This window comes from Hemitrygon akajei, unplaced genomic scaffold (genome assembly GCF_048418815.1).
Source record: "Hemitrygon akajei unplaced genomic scaffold, sHemAka1.3 Scf000116, whole genome shotgun sequence".
In the NCBI taxonomy this organism is placed as follows: domain Eukaryota; kingdom Metazoa; phylum Chordata; class Chondrichthyes; order Myliobatiformes; family Dasyatidae; genus Hemitrygon; species Hemitrygon akajei.
Window position 1 is genome coordinate 2,081,863 of NW_027332002.1, and position 21,408 is coordinate 2,103,270.

Consider the following 21,408-nt stretch of genomic DNA (forward strand, 5'->3'; position numbering starts at 1 on the left):
GCTCGGCTTTGATTGGTATTGGGAGCGAATTTAATGGGAGGAGGGAGTCCTTACATGTTCATATTAACGGGTCAATTACTGTCTAAATGGATTCAGAGAAACGATGCCGTTGCCGTCAAACAGAAATACTCTCCAGGATGGTTTCTACTGAGTGAGAGCAGAAGGCATCTTTCACCCCGGTAGTGACATGTGAAATACCCCACGGGGCTGTGAGCCTTAACAGCTCTCTCTCACACAACAGAGAATCAGCAGATGCTGAAAATCCGAGCAACACGCACAAAATGCTAGAGGAACTCTGCAGGTTAGGCAGCATTTATGGAAAAAAACAGAACAGTCGACCTTCGAGACATCAGCTGATGTACTTTATGTCAACTTATTGGTTCTATCGGTCTTCCCTGTTGCGGAAAGGTTTAAATTTTCTTCACTTTTGAACAGCAGTGTTTTGTCGAACCGGTTTGGATTTGATTGCAGCAGAACGGCCGCTCCCTGTTCTGAGGAATGTGCACGGACAGGCCACTGCTGACACACAGACCCTGAGCACCGAGTCTCACAAAACAACAAGCTGCATCTTCCAAATCAGTCCATCATCTACCGTCTTCCCTTTTTCATTCCAGCCCTGTTGAAGGTACCCGATCCGCAATGTCGACTGTTTACACCAGTCCATTCACGCTGCCGGACCTGCTGTGTTCCTCCAGCACCGTGTGTGTTGCCATGGTTGCGAGAGATCGGTGTGGGCCAGTGGGCGGGCTTATTTGAAAGAAACGATACACCGTATCCACACTCTCATAGTACACTTGGGGAATTAAGGTGAGAATAATTCAACTTCTGATGTTTATTTCGAATCTTTATTTCCAAACCACTAGTTGTCTGTGCATTGGATCAATGCTCAAGGAGATATTTGCTCTGTTTGAAGACACTTCTGGCTGTAGTGTTCTTTTTTTGTGTTTCTACTGTATCCTGTTCACATGGTTTATATTATCCGCAGGTTAAGTAAAAATTAAGAAAATCTCTAGAACAATGGGCACCTATTTCAAAGCAAGGGAGCGAGATCTGTACGACAAACACCCGTTCCGTTTTCAGAATGTCTTATTTCAGAAGAATACTACTGTTGTTCCTGTGCCGATTGAGAGTGTTTTGATTTTTTCGTCCTCAATGGCCAGTGGAAGAAAGATGAGATTATTGATAAACAGCGGGTTTGAGGAGCTACAGGGATGGACAATGCGGAATGCGCAATGAAATTTTAGATCAGTTCAGCGGTGATCACATTATCTGCAGTAGCAATTTCCAGAAGCCGTGCGTCCAATTTATAATGTCTGCTTGCGAAGGGAGATATTCTTCTACCATTTTATGTTCTGGAACATGAGCTAATGTTTCTACCACTCTTTTTCGGATTTGTTAAAAATTATATCAGATATGTACATCAGATTTTCCTGTGTTGTTTGAGGTTGTTTTTAACTCTCACCTGAACCGCCACAGGAGGCAACGTCTTTCATTCTATTCAAGGCCCAGATTCCTGATTAGCAATTGAAATGTTACAAGGATGGACATGGTTAATTAAATGATGAAAGATAAAAATCAGATTAGCCTTGATATCATTGTCTGGAGTAAAAGTTTCGAAGGGCTGAGTGGTCCATTTATGCGCATTGTTATGCTGACTAAGAAACGTCTGACAATTGAACGTGTAAACCAATACAAGGCATACCGCATACAAAGGCACATATGATGTTATATGATGGCATGAACATTGACTTCTCTAACTTCCGTTAATGCCCCTCTTCCCCTTCTTAACCCATCCCTGACATATTTAGTTTTTTGGGGTTTTTTTCTCTCTGCCCATCACTTTGCCTGTTCTCCATCTCCCTCTGGTGCTCCCCCCTCCCCCTTTCTTTCTTTCTTCCGAGGCCTCCCGTCCCATGATCCTTTACCTTCTCCAGCTCTGTATCAGTTCGCCAATCACCTTTCCAGCTCGTAGCTTCATCCCACCCCCTCCGGTCTTCTCCTATCATTTTGCATCCCCCCCCCCCCACACTACTTTCAAATTTCTTAGTATCTTTCCTTTCAGTTAGTCCTGACGAAGGGTCTCGGCCCGAAACGTCGATAGCTCTTCTCCATATAGATGCTGCCTGGCCTGCTGTGTCCCACCAGCATTTTGTGTGTGTTGTCTGAATTTCCAGCATCTGCAGATTTCCTCGTGTATGATGTTATTTATATGGTTGACCAGACAACAAATATTACGTTGATGAAGGATTTACGCCCAATGTGGTGCGTTATTTCTGTTCCCCATCTGGTTTGGGCAACGAACGTGTTACTCTCTCGGTGAGCTGGACAGCTAGAGCGGGACAGCGATGGGGAGTCTGTACCGGGAGTAACAGTGAGCGGGTATCGCGACTTTCAGTCCCATCAGAATTATCATGTGCTCCTCTCCTTTCCCCCATTCACCCCCATCTCACACATTATTCGGTACTTTAATCTCTGTGTTTCACTCAGCATTTGTTCACAAAAACAAAATCCTCTCAAAGATTATTTTTCTCCACTGTCAGCTGTCTGCTATGCTGTACCTTGTCTTGCCATAGTTGCCAATTTGAAAACCTCCATAGATTTTCTTTACTGTTCCGGAAGCATCACCTTTGAGTCCGGCCTACTCGCTGTTTCGGAGATCTGGCTGTAAGATGACCGGCTTTGGGGGATCATCACTACAGATTACACGATGCTGTAAATGAATAGATCAGACGGATAGAGGCAGCGTGGGTGATACGTAAGCAATCCGAATGTTGTTCAGTCTCGAGGTAGAGGTGGCAGTAATGCAGAATGGGGTTAAATTTAAATATGAAAAGTCACCTTTGGATAGGGAAAACCCGTGTGTGTCTGCAGATACGGGAAATAAAGAGTAAGACACACGAAATGCTGGTGGAACCCAGCAGGTCAGACAACATCTATAAAGAGGACTCTCTCAGCCCTGAACGTGAACTGTTTACTCCTCTGCATAGATGCTACCTGATGTTTTGCTGTCTTCCAGCATATTGTGGTTATTTTAGGAACAGTGTCACAGGCACTGGGACAAGTGTCACAAATATGATCTCTCGATTCGCCGAATGTAAATATCACTTGAAGGCTTGGATCTACATATTGACAGACGAGCCAGTTGCCAAGGCAAGCACAAATGGCGGAATCTCGCACAATACTTCTCAGAGGATGTTGCAAACATATGGGGAAACAAAGAAGGATTCATAACAAAAATTGTGAAAGGCTTTATGCTACTGGTGCGTGATCAGGCTCTATCGGTTGGTACTGTGTCAGCGGGCTTCTGGTGACAACGGCTTGAGGTAGATTTGGAACCGCTGCACATTTGGGAAACGGAAGAGATTTCCGGGAGTGTTTCCCGACGAATTTAATACTAGAGTAGTGCAGGATTAGACAGTGTCTGGCTGGACCAATGGACACCGGCGGCATGGGCAATGTGTGAATTGTCTCAAGTTTCACTTTTCCTTCTGTCCGTCTGTCTCTATCTACCCCATTACACCGGTTCCCTCTCCCGTACTTTGCTATGACTCCCTGGCCTTATTTACATTGAGTGAGAAGTTGTTGTTATTACACCACTCAGCCAATATTCAATCTCCCTCCTGTTTGCTGAATCGGCACCTTTTTCTGATACAGCACATGACAGCACATCAGCAAACTTGTAAATGGTGTTGGAGCTGTACATAGCCACACAGTCCAAGGTGTATAGTGAATAGAGGAGCGGGCAATGTAAGCATCCCCCGATGTTCCTACGAACAGACGTTTTGTTTTTACCAAATCGAAATGACTGAAGAGCACAAGTGAGAAAAACCACGATCTAATTTCACAAGTCAATATTGAGGCCCGGTTCCGGGAGTAGACTGATTAGTTTAGAAAGCATGGTCGTGTTAAATACCGAGCTGTAATTGTTAAGCAGTATTTGAAAGTAGAGCAAAATTGAATGATTTTATTTTACTTTAACTGCTCCCCGCCCCCCCCCCCCCCCCCCCGTAAACGAGCCATGGAAGTAATGAAATGGAGGCAGAAATTTGTGGAGTTGTGCTCTTGCCCTAAACGCAGGGCCTGAGCCCAGGAACTGATGTCTCCGGGTCAGCTGCTGCACAGTCCGCACTGCAAGCGTCCGCTCAGGGCAGTGGGAGCACGTCTGCTTCAGAAAGGGTCGGAAGACCCGGCGAACACAGCCCCACGGTGGCATGGAACAGATTCCGGCTCTGGGGATAGCGAAACGAAAGAGATCCCTTCCTAGCACTGGCAGGCGGAGGAGCAGCACTAATGCCCCACGGTGTTACTTGGTCCCAGGGATTGGACAGAGTTCTTTGAACTCAATTGTTCAATTGTTAGTATGTAAATATGGAAGACCAAAGGAAATGGCCCTTCAGTCCGATAGTGAAAATTGGAAATCCTGTAGAGACAACAGAATCAGAATCAGGTTTAATATCGCCAGCATATGTCGTGGTATTCTGTGTCTTTTCCGCAGCAGGACAATATAAGACACAATATTTGAAAAACACAGCATCAAAATATACATTAAGAAAGAATTAAATTAGATAGGTATCGCAAATAAAAGCACCAAATTAGCGAGATCGTGTGAAATTGAGAAATTGAGAAATCAAATAGCAGAAGGGAACAAGCTGGTTCTTAATCGTTGAGTGTGTTCCATCAGGCTCCTATGCCTCATTCCTGATGGTAGTAAGAGAAGAGGACGTGGCTTGAATGATTAGGGCCCTTATGATGGATGCCGGCTTTTTGAGGCATCGTTCCCTTGAAATTGTCCTGGATGTTGTCAAGGCTACTGACTATGATGGATCCGACTGAATTCACAGCTTTCTGCAGCTTCTCTTAATGTTGTGCAGTAGAACCTCATCCCCGCACCCCCGTCCACATAAGACGGAGATGTAGCCTGTTAGAATGCTCTCCACTGTTGAAACTTGTGAATGTGTTTCGTAACATACCAAATCCACTCAGACTCGTAATGAAATATAACCTCTATTGTGCTTTCTTTGTAACTGCAGTGATATATTCAGCCCATTAGATCCTCAGAGATATTGACGCCTGGGAACCTGAAATTGTTCACTCTCTCCGCTTCTGATCCCTCTATGAGGATTGGTGTAAGTTCCTTCTTCTTACCCTTTCTGAAGTCGACAACCAGTTCTTTTGTATCACTGACGTTGAGTGCAAAGTTCCTGCTGGGACACCAATTCAGTAGCTGACATATCTCACTCATGTACGCCATTTCCTTTTCACTGAGTTTCTACCAACAATGGTTGCATCATACTGTAAAATGACTGCATTTGTCAAATATGTTTAGGAAAGCTTCCTTAACCAATAAAGTAACATCTCTCTCTCTCTCTCTCTCTCTCTCTCTCTCTCTCTCTCTCTCTCTCTCTCTCTCTCTCTCTCTCTCTCTCTCTCTCTCTCTCTCTCTCTCTCTCTCTCTCTCTCTCTCTCGCGCGCGCGCGCTTACTCATCAGCATTTGAAATTCTGCCAATGATAATAGTGTCCTCAGCAATATATAGATGGCATTTCATCTGTGTCTCGCCACGCAGTCATGGTTGTACAGCTCACAGATGTGCACCGGTATTGATTGTTAGCGAGGTGGAGAGTTTACTTCCGATCGCAACAAATCGTGGCCTTCCGGAGCGGAGGTCGATAATCATTTTTGCAGAGGAGGTCTAAAGGCCTGTTTGGAGCTTCTTGCGGTCCTCGGAGACAGTAACAGCCAGGAATTTAAAGGTATTGACCTTCTCCACATCTGATCCACCGATGATTACTGGCTCATGGAACTTTGATTTTCCTCTCTGCAGGTCTACACACAATTCCTTGGTCTTATTGATGTTGAATGAGAGGTTGTTATTACACCACTCAGCAAAATTTTCAATCCCCCTCCTGCATGTTGATTCATAACCACACTTGATTCGGCCCACAACAGTGGTGTCATCAGCGAGCTTGTAAATGGTGGTGGACCTGTACTTATCCACACAGTGCTAAGTGTAGAGCGAGTAGAACAGTGGGCTAAGCACACATCAATGTGGTACCACTGTGCTGATGGATATTGTGGTGTTTGCCAATCCGTACTGCCTGGGGTCTACAAATGAGGAAATCCAGGATCCAACTTGCACCTGTTTGTTCACTTCAAAATCTTGCATCCTCTGGAGTAGGTCTTGTCATTTCTGATGTGTCCTTGCTTGTCTGCCTTAAGTCATAAACATCTCAAAATCGGGTGACATTTTTTTTGCCTTCATGCCGTGCTGTAGCGTTTGCAGAAATCTCGGATTACCATGAACTAGAGCATGAACTGGAGCAGAGAAGAGTACCCAGACAGTGGAAGACATCCTGTATTGTCCCGGTACCGAAGAAACCACAACCAAAGGAGTTGAATGACTTCAGACCTGTTGCCTTGACGTCGCACGTGATGAAGACCATGGAGCGGCTGATAATACAGAATCTGAGGCCACAAACCAGGCACGCCCAGGATCCTCTTCAGTTTGCATATAAGGAGAAGGTGGGAGTGGAGGATGCTATCACGTATTTGCTGCACAAATCACTCTCTCACCTAGAGGGGGTCAGTTGTGATGTAAGGATTACATTCCTTGACTTCTCTAGTGCCTTTAACACCATCCAGCCCAAGATCTTATGGCACAAACTAACGGAGATGGGAGTAGACTCTCACATGGTGGATTGGATAGTAGACTACTTGACAGATAGACCTCAGTATGTGCGGTTGGGAGACTGTAGGTCTGACACGGTGGTCAGCAGCACAGAGGCGCCGCAGGGAACCGTACTCTCTCCGGTCCTGTTCACCCTGTACACATCAGACTTCCAATATAACTCAGAGTCCTGCCATGTGCAGAAGTTCGCTGATGACACGGCCATAGTGGGGTGTGTCAGGAATGGACAGGAGGAGGAGTATAGGAAACTGATACAGGACTTTGTGATATGGTGCAACTCAAACTACCTGCGTCTCAATATCACCAAGACCAAGGAGATGGTGGTGGACTTTAGGAGATCTAGGCCCCATATGGAGCCAGTGATCATTAATGGAGAACGTGTGGAGCAGGTTAAGACCTACAAGTATCTGGGAGTACAGTTAGACGAGAAGCTAGACTGGACTGCCAACACAGATGCCTTGTGCAGGAAGGCACAGAGTCGAATGTACTTCCTAAGAAGGTTGGCGTCATTCAATGTCTGTAGTGAGATGCTGAAGATGTTCTATAGGTCAGTTGTGGAGAGCGCGCTCTTCTTTGTGGTGGCGTGTTGGGGAGGAAGCATTAAGAAGAGGGACGCCTCACGTCTTAATAAGCTGGTAAGGAAGGCGGGCTCTGTCGTGGGCAAAGTACTGGAGAGTTTAACATTGGTAGCTGAGCGAAGGGCGCTGAGTAGGCTACGGTCAATTATGGATAACTCTTAACATCCTCTACATAGCACCATCCAGAGACAGAGAAGCAGTTTCAGTGACAGGTAAATATCGATGCAATGCTCCTCAGACAGGATGAAGAGGTCAATACTCCCCAATGCCATTAGGCTTTACAATTCTACCGCCAGGACTTAAGAACTTTTTAAAAGCTATTATTAATGCTTTTTGAGACGGTGATTTAGATGCATATCATATTTTTTTTACTGAGTTAAGTATTGTATGTAATGAGTTTTTGCTACAACAAGTGTATGGGACATTGGAAAAAAAGTTGAATTTCCCCATGGGGATGAATAAAGTATCTATCTATCTATCTATCTATCTATCTATCTATCTATCTATCTATCTATCTATCTATCTATCTATCTATCTATCTATCTATCTATCTATCTATCTATCAGTGATACACTGACTCTCGGATTACCATGAACCACGGGAGATGTTATTGCTTCTTCCGGATATTGCGAGCTGCAGTGATACACTGCCTCTCGGATTTATCGCCATGCTGGTCTCCACTGAGAACAAACATTTTTGAGGCAAAAATGACCCAACACAACCTTTCCTTCAGTCCTATCCAAAAGGTGTCACCAATGAATTACATCTGCATACCCTGGGCTCATCAAGTATTTTTCTGTTAATTACGTTGTCAGAACCTATGAACCTGACATGAAGCAGAAGTGGAAATTCAAAGCTATGTCCCCATGTATATTCTACATTGTACTTCAGCTGAGCCATTGACCAGGTGCCACATGGAGCTGGGTCTGTATGATGAGGTCCCATGAGTTCCAAAGTGAACAAGTCAGAGAAATTCACAATTAACCTAAAAGTAGCAAGCAAAGAGTGGGGGTTGAAAGTTTCACCTCGGAATGGAGGCGGGTAAATAGTGATGTGCCTCGGGGGCTACAAGTTGGAACCTTTGATATTGGTTCATTTTAGCAATGATTTGGATGCGAATGCACAAGGCTTGACTGGTGAGTTTGCCGATGACACAAAATTAGTAAGTGGTGTTCACAGTGAAGATTATCGTAGCTTAAATCCGATCTAAATGGACACGAGACTGGTAAATAGATTGGAAAATCGGAAACGAGCAGCCACGTTTCCACGCTGAGGTTGGTGATTATGTGGAGGGACCTGTGAGAGGAAGTAGATGAGGCAGTCTCAATTGCATAATTCCAGAAGCCGTGGGGATGTGTAGATGGAACGAGGAGAACTGTAGGGAAATAGGCCCATCACAGAAAATTGGGACCATCTCGGTGGGCACTGTGGTTGTATTCTTTCGCTGAGCTGAACTGTCTGAATTTGTGCTCTGTTGCTCTGTGACTGTCAGTAGATGCTCCTGGTATCACTGGGCAAACATGCAGACAAGGTGTGAAACCATCTGCAGCACTGTTGTAGGGGATGGAGATACGGACATATTTGCAAAGCAATCGTACTCTCTGACTCACTATCTACTTGTTGTGTAATTCAGGGCATCACCAGCAGGTGGCGGTTTCCTGAACGGGACCAAAGTGTGAACAAGAAGACGACAATCATTAATCGTCAGTCAGAATCGGAATGGACGCAGGTATGATCACTGCGATCTTTTAATGGATCTTCTGTCCCGTTTGTGCACAACAGTTCAGATGAAGAAACTTACACGGGCACAGAAAAGTTTCATCAAACGGGGTCATTAATTCCACTGGTAAAGCAGGCCTGAGTAATATATCAATCCAACAGTTCCAGCGCAAAACCTCAAATGAGCGAAAACAGCAGAAGGTCCTGAATCAGGCGACTGTGAGTGAAACACAGACAGGGATGCGATAGCAGTCTTTTTTTAAAATTTTTTATTGTATTTTCAAATAGCTACAGAATAAAAGTGTGTGAAAAAGAAAAAGAAAAAGGGTCTGCTTCACCTTCAGAGAGGCCCTAATGTGTGAGATATCTCCAACTTTCATTTATAAAATTCAGAACCAGATGATTGGAGCATTTCCAGGATTTCAGAGATTGCGTAATTACACAACATTTCAGGTTTTGGAAGGGCAGCTATCAACTCAACCCCACCCCACGGTTTTCTTAGCCGCTACACAAAGGAGACGAGGGGAGTTTCAGAAATCCGTTTTCTGTAGCAGAGCTGAGAATGTTGCCAGCGTTGGGAATGTCTGAGGATTAGAAGACAGTCCACTGTAGATAGCTTTGTGGTCTGCTTCTGTGTTTCAATACCCGAATCCATGTCCGGACTGCGGAAAAATGGTGAACGTGAGTTCTCAATATTTCCTATTGAGATGATCAGCTACCTGAATTTAAAATTCCCAGTATCTCTAATGGGAAACCCGATATAACCACTGACCAACTGTCTCCGTCTCCTATAGACATTATGATTGCGTTCGACTCTGTGAGTCCAGGTGGAAAAAAAAACAGAGTTTACAGCCTGGACACAGGTCCTTCAGCCCAACGAATTCATGCTGATCCAAATGCCTTTTGAGCCTATCCCAGTTTCCCACAGCTTTTCCCAGATTTTCCTTATAGACTTCTTCTATCCTTTTTCCTGCCCGCATCTTCTCAACTTCATAATTTTATTTGAGTTTACTGCGTCCTCTGACTGCATGTAATTTATACCCATCTCCCACGACATGAAAGAATGCCCCTTCGGTCCGTTTTGAACTTCTGCCTTCATGTCTCAGACTTCGCTACCCCGGGAAAAGGACTATGACCATCTAGCCTATCTACACCCCTGATTGTTTTGTGTACGTGTTTAAGGTCACCCTTCAAGCTCCCATCTTCCAGGGAAAACTGTCCCAGCCGAACCATATAGCAGAAAGCACAACACTCTCGTCCAGCACCAAACTGGTCATTCTGTACTACACTCTTTTCCGCTTAATCACCTCCATCATATAGATTAGCAACTGCAACTACTCACAGAGCTCTCTGAGCGAGACTTTGACAATGACCTGCACAGTTGTTACACGACGATCATCTTGTGGAGGATAAGGTGGGAACCAGGGGACCGGACGGCATAGATCTCAAGGTAATAGTCAATCTGCGACCCAGGCGACCGAACGATATCCGTCTCAAGGCAATGGTCAGTCTATGACCAAGGGGATTGGACATCATAGGACAGGTCACTATTACTGTGTCAATCCTGCTCTTTTTTTCTGGAAGTGCATGTGCCACTTATGGGCTTATCGGGATGGTCACCTGGCAGAAAATACGGCTCCCATTGACCAGCACTGTCCCACTCCAAATCTGGTCGCCCAGAGTCCCGGTTCCATTGCACCCACCCAGACTCAATAACTTCTGCTCAGCTCTACATCACTCTGGTATAACGTAAAATTCATCGTTTATTTCAGGTGGAAATTTAAATCCGGTACGGAAAGTACTCAAGAGGTTTATACTAGACAGCTCATCCAGGGAAGATGATCGGGATACGGGAAGCAAGGTGCCAACGCAGGGTCAGATTGAGAGCGATGTCCCAATGGAAAGCGGACCGGCCGGAGAGGAGGAGGAGCAAAGCCAGCCCAGAGACAATGACGTCAGAAAAACCGATCAGGACCCAGGAACCAGCACAATTGAGGCGACTGCCTGTCAGCTCGGAAGCTCATTAAACACGGAATTGTCAAATCCCCAACAAGGAGCGGGTGAGTGAAATATGAGGGTGATGTTGACACAGAATGTTGTAGAGAGGATGTTAAATGTGATTCATTGTGATTCAGGAAGCGTACTACCTGCTCTGATGATTTCCAGTCTTGTGTATTGGAGAAATGCAATGTTCCAGATGAAGAGAGTATTTCCAGGATGTAAATTAAGGAAAATGCATTTGCCAGGATGGTTTGTTTTAAATGTGGTCCTTCTGGTAACGTAATGCCCAGAACGTTGTTGGGTCGGTTTTAAGGCCAGTGTTGGAGATTTGGACAAAATCCAGGTTACCAGCTGAAGGCAGGTGAACACTGAGGCTCAAGACTTTATTTTTTGTTGATTTGGGTGAGAGCGCTGGAGCCAAGGGAGATTTGAATTCGTGTCTACATACACTTTTTTATATTCGCAGAGCCAGAGTTTACAATCTCTGACCTCCTGGCACCGGGGGGTGAATATCGACTGTATCAACTGACAAAGTTCTACAGGGACAGACTGGAACAAGCGATTGAAGAAAAGGTTGAAAGACTCGGTTGGATTTTGAGGAAGGAGGGACATTTCAGTAGAGAACAAAATGAGGTGAGTGTATTGTTACCGAACTGCTGGTATCAGAGGGAACAGTGATCAATATTAATCTCCCGCACGATCTAGGAGATCGACATGACAATGGAGACTTTGATCTCTGACTTGTCCGTGGCAGATCAGGTCTCAGCTGTTAAGGTGGGGAGTACTAGGAACTACAGGATCAGTGTCACCTTTTCCTCTCACACCTGCTGTATTTATCAGTGAGATATAAGGCTGCATATTTGGACTGTTGAGCAAAAATTCAGTCTAAAACTAATTTCGCGTCTTATCAGGACCGTCATTCAAACTCACATGAGCTCAATAACCCAAGATAAATATTAAACTGAGGGAAGGAAACATAGAAAACCTACAACACAATACAGGCCCTTCGGCCCACACAGCTGTCCCGAACATGTCCCTACCTTAGAAATTACTAGGCTTACATATAGCCCTCTATTTTTCTAAGCTCCATGTACACATCCAGAAGTCTTTTACAAAGCCATGCCGTATCCGACTCCACCACCATAGCCGGCAGCCCATTCCATGTACTCACCACTCTCTGAGTAGAAAACCTACCCCTGACATCTCCTCTGTACCTACTCCCCAGCACCTTAAACCCGTGTCCTCTTGTGGCGACCATTTCAGCCCTGGGGAAAAGCCTCTGACTGGACACTCAATCAATGCCTCTCATCATCTTGTACACCTCTATCAGGTCACCTCTCATCCTCCGTTATTCCAAGGAGAAAAGGCTTCTCATAAGGCATGCTTCCTAACTAGGACATCCTTTTAAATCTCCTCCGCACCCTTTCTAATCAGTCAAAAAGTTGGGACAGAGTTGAAGTAAGATTGAAAAGTGCACAGAATATTCAAGTAACACCAGTTTGGAAGACTCCACATTAAGCAGGCTAATTGGTAGCAGGTGAGGTATCATGACCGGGTATAAAAGTAGCGTCCATCAAAGGCTCAGTCTTTGCAAGCAAGGGTGGGTCGTGGCTCACCCCTTTGTGCCAAAATTCATGAGAGAATTGTTAGTCAGTTCAAAAGGAATATTTCCCAACGCAAGATTGCAGAGAATTTTGGACTTTCAACATCTACAATACATAATATTGTGAAAAGATTCAGAGAATTCAGAGACATCTCAGTGCGTCAAGGGCAAGGTCGGAAACCACTGTTGAATGTGCGTGATCTTCGAGCCCTCAGACGGCACTGCCTTAGATACCGTCATGCTACTGTGACAATTATAGCCCCCTGGGCTCGGGAGTACTTCGGAAAACCATTGTCACTTAACACAGTCCGTCGCTGCATCCAGAAATGCAACTTGAAACGGTATTACTCAAGGAGGAAGCCATACATTAACTCTATGCAGAAACGCCGGCGAGTTCTCTGGTCCCGAGCTCATCTCAGATGGACCGAAAGACTGTGGAACCGTGTGCTGTGGTCAGATGAGTCCACATTTCAGCTAGTTTTCGGGGGAAAAAAACGGGCGTCGATTTCTTCGTGCCAAAGATGAAAACGACCACCCTGATTGTTATCAAACGAAAGGGGCAAAAGCCAGCGTCTGTGATGGTATGGGGGTGTCACAGTGCCCACGGCATGGGTGAGATGCATGTATGTGAAGGTGCCATTGACTCTGAGGCGTATATTAGGATTTTAGAGAGACATATGTTGCCATCAAGGCGACGTCTCTTCCCGGGACGTCCATCCTTATTTCAGCAGAACAATGCCAGACCACATTCTGCACGGGCTACAACAGCGTGGCTTTGTAGACACAGAGTGCGTGTGCCTGACTGGCCTGCTGCCAGTCCAGATCTATCTCCTATTGAAAATGTATGGCGCATCATGAAGAGGAGAATCAGACAACGGAGACGACGGACTGTTGAGCAGCTGAGGTCTTATATCAAGCAAGAATGGACAAAATTTACAATTGCATATCTACTACAATTAGTATCCTCATAGGTTGAGTGAGTTGCAGCCATCAAATTCTAAATTTGTATATATTTCCAAAATACAATTAAGTTGGTCATTAAAACTAATGAAAATCTTTTCTTTGTACTTTTGTCAGTTAAATAAAGGTTCACGTGAATTAACATATCACAGATTTTTGTTTTTGTTGCATTTTGGAAAAAAAATATATATAAGGCCTAGTAGTTTCTAAGGCAGGGACATGTTCGGCACAACTCTATGGGCCGTAGGGCCGGTATTGTGTTGTAGGTTTTCTATGTTTCCTTTCCTCAAGTACTGCAGTGAAGCCAGTTGGCCCAATTTACAATCTGACAGTTTAATATTTATCTTGGGTTAGTCTATATATATATAGACTTCCTCGTCAGCCACGGTTGATCATCCTCCATCTGGTATAATCTTTCATCTTTGGGATTAATTAGCTCCACCTGCACCTTCCGAATCACTCCCTGAATCTTAATTTATTCCTGCTTTTACTGTTGCCTCTGCTAGTGTCCTCTTCCAATTTATTTTTCCCCCAGCTGCTTTCTCAATCCTCTGTAATTCCTTTATTCCACTGTCATACTGATGCATCTAATGGTTACTTTCTCCCTCTCAAACTGCAGTGCCTGTTATTCGATGATCAGTGAATCTTCAGGGTTTATTTTCCTTAAGCTCCCCAATCAATTCTGGTGCAATACACAACACAGAATCCAGACCCGCCTTTCCTATAGTGGGCTCCCCACCATAGCCTTTTATCAAAAGTCATCTCATAGGCATTCTATATATTCCCTCACTTGGGATTCAGCACCGACCTGATTTTCCAAAGCTATCTGCATATTGAAATTCCCCATGGTTATTTTAACATTGATCTCTTTACATGCCTCTTCTCTCTCCCACTGGAATTTGCAGACCACATCCTGGTTACTGTTCCGTCTGATCATTTTTCATATGCAGTTTCTTAATATCAACATCGTCCAATCAGATATCATCTCTTTATAAGGACATTTCATTTTTTCATGACAACAGAGTCAACCCACCCCTCTAACCCACCTGCCTGTCCTTCCGATTAATTATTTATCCTTGGATGCAAGCACCCAAATATGATCTTTCAGCCACGATTCAGTGATGCCCACCATCCACTTTTTTGCTCTCTCACTCTCCCCTCTCTTCCGTTCTTGTTGTCACATCTTTTTGATGTAATGTTGCACATTAACGAACAAGTAAATCAATCATGTTCAATATACTGCAGATTGTCAATAAATCCTTACTCTTTCACAGTATTGATTTAGAATTTCCTTCAGTTCCTGTATCTCTGTTAATGACTGAACCCAGGTAAAGTGAGGCAGCAGCCTAGTGACTGCATGGGGCCAAGAACAGATACTTTCCTCTGCATTCTCCATGTCTGTCTGTCCGCTCCACAATAAGTATATTGTTTCCCTTTTATAGAAAGTCACTGAACTGACAGAGAAGGGAAAGCGAGCAGAGAGTGCCAGACTCTTCCTCAGTTTGGTGATGGAGAAAGGCTCCGGGGCCCGGAGGGCGATGTGGGAATCCTTTGTGACATGGAGGACTGAGTTATCGAAGTTGGACAATATATTGAGAGAAATACAGGAGCTGGGTAAGTTAAAACCACGCTCTGAACACAAAGGCACATTGAAATAAATAGTTTTAATTATTATTTTCTTTCTGTTTTCATGAACTTTTTTTTTGGTTTAAACAGGTCCTGATCCACGGGAATACATGAACATCGCCCAAGGGTTGTCTGAGTTACCCACTGAGCTGATAGGTGAGTGATGAAATGCAGAGTTCAAATGACATCTCAAATGTTAGACTGTGACCTGACAGAATCTGGGAATGAAAATTCACCACTAATCATTCGCTGATCTCTGGTTTCATGTTACAAATCAGATAGTCTCTCGTTGCTGCCTGAATATTCTAAAATGTTTTTTTCCAGATGTTAATCTAGCTGTTTAAGCTGTTAATGTGTTAATCCAGCTGTTGGTTCTGAGGAACCCTTCACTCCAGCTCCAAATGCTCTGGGAATGTCCACACACCCCAGACAGGCTCCTGTTACACTGTATCATCCAGTCCAGGTGACTTTTCTATCTTCAGACGTTTCAGATTCCGGAGCACCTTCTCCTTCACAATAGCAGCTGCATTCAATTCTGTTCACTGGTGCTCGTTACATTTTGGAAAACTGCTCTTGACTTCCACAGAGTATGTCTGGCATTTCTTTTTCACCCATTACTAAATCTACAACATCATATTTCAGCGGTCCGATATTGACCCTCCTCCCTATTTTTACTCGTCATATATCTGGGAAAGAAAAAAAAAACTTTGGTATCCTGTCTCATATTATTGGCCATATCCATGCATTTCCTGTACATTCATGTGTATCTTGGAGTATCTATAACATTGTTGTTTCCGACACGACCTAGGCTGCAAATTCCAGGCACCCACCACCCTGTGAAAAAACTCCCCACAAGTGCTGTAAATTTACCCCCATCTCAACTTAACCAAATTCCCTCTGGTATAAGCAACCAATCCTACGTTGATAGCAAACTACAGGCTCTCTACCCAAACTCTTATCTCTCAGTCTTATAAACTTTTGTCAGATCTCTGTTTTAACTCCAGAATAAACAAACCAAGTTTGTCAAACCTCTACTTGTATCACATGTCACCGAATCCAGGCAACAGATACCTGTTCTGCACCCGCTAAACACTTCCAAGTGCTGGACAATCAGAAGTGAATACAATACTCCAGATGCTTCTTAAAACCATAAGAATTAGGAGCAGAATTATGCCATTTGTCTCGGTGAATTTGCTCCGCAATTCTTCTCAACCCCATTATCCTGCTGTCTGTAAATGTTGACTCTCTTCCTAATCAGGAATATAGACCAGCATTTTAAATGTACCCTGTGACTTGTCTTACTCAGCTCTCTATGACAATAATTTCACAGATTCACCACCAGCCAGCGAAAGAAATTTCTCCCAATGTGGTTCTCCGCCAGACCGGACAACTCACCACAGTTCCCAAGCAGGTTAATTTTCTGTATGAGCCTCCCATGTGGGACCTTGTCAAACACCCGACTAATATCAAAGTAGACAATATCCATCGGTAACTCCATCCATCACCTTTGTCACCTCCTGGAGGAACTCAATCAAGTTAGCAAGATGCAAAGTTTTGCTGATGAAACCTCAAACATTCTCTCTTTCATACTCCCATGTGGCAGTAAATATAAAAGGCTGAAGGTGCGTAGCAGCAGCTTCATGGACAGCTTTAATTCTGCCTTTATAAGACCATTGAATGGTCACCTACTATGTTATTACTGGCTCTTAATAATAAGACAATTTTATATCTAAAATTGTAACACCGTGCATTCATAAATAATAACCACTCATTTGGAAAACCACAATATACTTACAGAAAATCAGAAAGAAAACAGTTAGGATTTAAGGAACAATTGATAATAGATTATGTAATACTATATCAAACCTTTAGGAAAGAAGACATCTTTCAGTGTTAGATTCTACCAAAAGCTATTTGATTCTCTCCCTCTCCTGGTTAAGAGAAGTTCCAAATATATATAAGATTCATCCAATACTTGTGAAATTTCTACAACATCTGATAAAGCATTGGTGGACAGTAATCACCCTATTAACAATCACAAAGGAACAATCTCCATTATCAAAATAAATTGTGGGATTTTCCAGAGTGACTCACTAAGTCCACTATGGTTTCGTCTGGCTTTAAACCGCTCATCATTTACTGAAACGGACACATCTCAGATATCAAATCAGAAAAAAAACGAATTATACTTTAACACAGACATACATTGATGATTTTAAATCATTTGCTATTGCATCAGTGAAGCTAAAACAAATAATTCAAATAATGGAACGAAATTCCAAAGATATAAGCATGAAATTTAGACTAGAAAAGTACAGAACATTAAACATAAAGAAAGGTGCAATTGAGCCAGTAGAATATCAAACAGAGCATCAGGATACAAGGCAACAGAATATGAAACATATAATTAGGATATCAATAAGCAAAGAAAATAGATCATCGTATGATAAAGGAAAATCTTTCAACAAAATTTACTTCAAGGCTGAAGAAAATCTGAATTTACATCAAGGCTGAAGGAAATCTGCCAAATAGAGCTGAAAAGTGAACATATAACAAAGGTACTGAACACTCCCTATGCCCGTATTGACGTATTAGTTTGGTATAATATCCTGTTCTGAAATTGATCTGGAAAGTATGCAATGAAAAACAAGAACTGAAATAAAAAAAATTTAGAAAACACCATGTGCACTCGAGCGCACTTAGATTAACACGAACTAGGACAGTATGCGGGTGATGCATAACAGATCTAAAAACAAATGAGACAACAGTCAGATAGAAATTCTCAGAATCAGTGTTAATATCACGGACATATATCATGAAAATTATTTTTCTGCGCCAGCAACACAATTAAAGTAAAGCGTGTGCGGTGAGCCTGTATATATGTATACAGTTGTAGAAATAGAATTGTATCAGAATGAATTAATCAGTCTGATGGCCTGGTGGAAGAAGCTGTCACAGAGTCTGTTGGTCCTGGCTTTTATACTGCGGTACCGTTTCCCGGATGGTAGCAGCTGGAACAGTTTGTGCTTGGTGTGCCTTCAGTCCAGAATGATCCTTCAGGCCCTTTTTACTCTCCTGTCTCTGTGAGTGTCTGGAATAGTGGGACCTTCACATCTACAGATGCACTGGGCTGTTGCACGACCCTCTGCAGAGTCCTGTGATTGAGGGAAGTACAGTTCCCCTACCAGGCAGTGATGCAGTCAGTCAGGATGCTCACAATTGTGCCCCTGTAGAAAGTCTTTAGGATTTGGGGGCCTATACCAAACGTTCTCAACCATCTGAGGTGAAAGAGGTGGTGTTGTGCCTTTTTCACCACACTTCCGTTTTTTAGAAATCACATGAGATCCTCAGTGATGTTTATGCCGAGGAACTTAAAGCTGCTCACCTTCTCAGCCCCAGATCCATTGATGTCAGTAGGGATTAGCCAGTCTCCATTCCTCCTGTTTCTCCGACATTACAAACAGCCCCTTTGTTTTTGTGACAATGAGGAGAAGTTGTTTTCTGCACACCACTGTGTCGGGTGATGACTTCTTCTCTGTAGACTGCCTCGTTATTATTTGAGTTAAGGCCAATCAATGTAGTATCATCAGCAAATTTAATTAGCAGATTGGAGCCGTGGCTGGCGGCATGTTCACGGGTCCACAGAGGTAAAGGAGTGGGTTTAAGACACAGCCCTGACGGGGACCTATGTTGAGGGTCAGGGAGACGGAGGTGAGGGAACCCACTCTTACCACCTGCCGACAGTCTGACTGAAAGCCCAGCATCCAGGTACACAAGGCAGGTTGAAAGATGAGGTCTCTGTGCTTCTTGTCAAGCCTGGAGGGAATTATCGTGTTGAATGCTGAACTCACATAAGCATCCCTCTTCTCCAGATGTGTAAGGACGGTGTGCAGAGCTGTGGCTATTGCGTCATCTGTCGATCTGTTGTGTCGGTAGGTGAATTGTACGGGTCCAGTTTGGGTGGTAGCATGCTGCAGATGTAGTACTTGACCAGCCTCTCAGAGCTTATTATTGAGGTGAGTGCGACAGGACGCCAGACGTTCAGACATGTGGCCTTAGTCGTTTTAGGTACAGGGACAATGGTGGATGATTTGAAGCTGAAGGGCACTCTACACTTGGAGAGGGAGAGATTAAAAATATTCGTAAACACACTTGCCAGCTGTGCCGCGCAAATCCTGATCAACCGCCCTGCGATGCCGTTTGGTCCCCTAGGCTTGCGAATGCCAAGTCGTTGGAATCACCTGCGTACTTTAGCCGCAGAGATGATGAGGTGCAGGTTGCTTTGTCGGCTCTCCTCGGGGGTTCAGCGTTGGCGATATCGAACCGAGCGTAAAAAAGCCCATCTGGGACCGATGCAGCAATGTTGGCAGTACCACTGTGCTTAGCTTTGACGTTTGCAATGGTGTACAGGCATTACCATAAGCTGTGTGTGTTGTTGGTGGAGTGTTATGCCTCGATTTTATCACTGAATGCTTGTTTCACTGCCTTGAAGACATTCCACAGTTCGGAGCTGCATTTCCTGAACTCCTGATTACCGGTAATGTAAGCTGTCTGTTAAGTACTTAACATTAAGTACTGTTCACACGGAACTGTTGATCCAGGGCTGCTGATCTGGGTAGACCTGACCTATTTCTGGTGGAAAACATCACCCCCTGTGATACTAACGCACAGCTGGGGGATGTTGTTATTAGACAGCTGTGATAATAACAACCGTGAACTCCCTCGGCAGCCCGAAAGTTCTACACAGCAGCACCAGGTATTCCAGTTCCGGAAAACAAAATGATTTGAGGGCATGCACATTCCAGGGTTCCTTCAAGCATTCATGACCATGAAACGTACTCTATATCCTTTTCTCTTCCCCCACAGCTGGGATATGGGCGCTTGGGTAGTTGGATCATTCTTATGTCTCCGTTTTCTCTTCAGCAGTCGCTCTTCTGGTTTTCGCAAAATTCTTGGCTTTGCCGTGGATCAGCGGCTGCCACTCGTTAACCTCCACATTTTCCTGAGATGACTGCTGCTTTAGTTGGTCTTTGCACCTTTTGCGCGGGGCACCACGATCTCTCTTGCCCTGAGAGAGTTCTCCGTAGAGTACTGCTTTCGGTAACCCGGAGTAGTACATGCCAGGCACGTGGCCTGTCCTGCAGAACTGGCTGAGCAGCAAAATGACTTCAGGGCTTGGAATCTAATCAGGTATAGCTATGTATGCCTGTGTGATTATATGAAATAGTAAATTAAATAAGTTCTGCAGAAATAGAAATTAAAAAAAAGAGATTAGTGAGGCATTATTGATGGGTTCAATGTTCATTCAGAAACTGAGCCTTACTCCGATCCTGTACATAGTCCCCATGAATCAGACGGTGATGCAGCCAGTTACAATGCTCTGCAAGTTATATCTGTAGAAATATTCGAGTGATTTTGGAAACTCCTGATGAAATATAGCCACTGTTGTGCCTTCATTGTAGCTGCATCGATGTATTGGATCCAGGTTAGATACTCGGAGATACTGACAGCCAGGAACTTGAAATTGCTCACTCTTTCCACTTCTGATCCCTCTAGGTGCATTGGTGTGTTGTGTTTCCTCATTTTGCCTTTTCTGAAATCCACAATTCGCTCTAAGGATATATTTTCATAACGCAAGCAGGATTCAGCACTCCATACAAGCATATGCAAATCTGATAAGGGGACTCCTCACTGAACGGAAATGAAAGCATAACCCATAAAAATGGAGGAACCATCAGAATAGTAGAAAACGTTAACCAGTAGAAGAGTCTGACTCCCCATGGAAGACATCCACACGATCTGAGCTGACTAGATGTTGATAAGGAAGGGTCGAGCCCCTGGCTCAGAGTTGGAGACCTCTTCCCAGAAACAGAAGAGATCATTGTAACAATACAGGAGAAGGTTGTTAACACATGTAGTTATCAATAATACAGAATAAACGACTAATACGTTCAACACGATAAATGCTGAAAATTACAAGAGAAACCAGAAACAATCCAACACGTTACAGGATCCTGCATTAGCTTAACTGGATCTCAGTACTGGCACAAGCACAATAAAGTGGTAGAAAACATTCAGAAAAATTTTGCTTAAACTACAACTGATGAAAAACGCCATAACTTCCTTCTAGTACAAGCCTGCTCCACTTTTAGAGTTAGAGTACTTTATATCATATTGTGACCAATACATTAATACAGATGCGGTAATCCATAATGACCGTTCGGATATAATTTT

General features: G+C 43.9%; 1 protein-coding gene across 1 annotated transcript in view; it reads left to right on the forward strand.

The window, feature by feature from the left end:
- The window catches only part of LOC140723517 (NACHT, LRR and PYD domains-containing protein 3-like), a 50,850-nt gene that overhangs the window by 23,041 nt on the left and 6,401 nt on the right, over positions 1-21,408 (forward strand). Inside the window, exons 3-6 of the mRNA XM_073038082.1 lie at positions 10,757-11,044; positions 11,452-11,618; positions 14,991-15,162; positions 15,265-15,330. Of these exons, the coding sequence (XP_072894183.1) occupies positions 10,757-11,044; positions 11,452-11,618; positions 14,991-15,162; positions 15,265-15,330 (693 nt within the window). The remainder of the gene's footprint in view (positions 1-10,756; positions 11,045-11,451; positions 11,619-14,990; positions 15,163-15,264; positions 15,331-21,408) is intronic.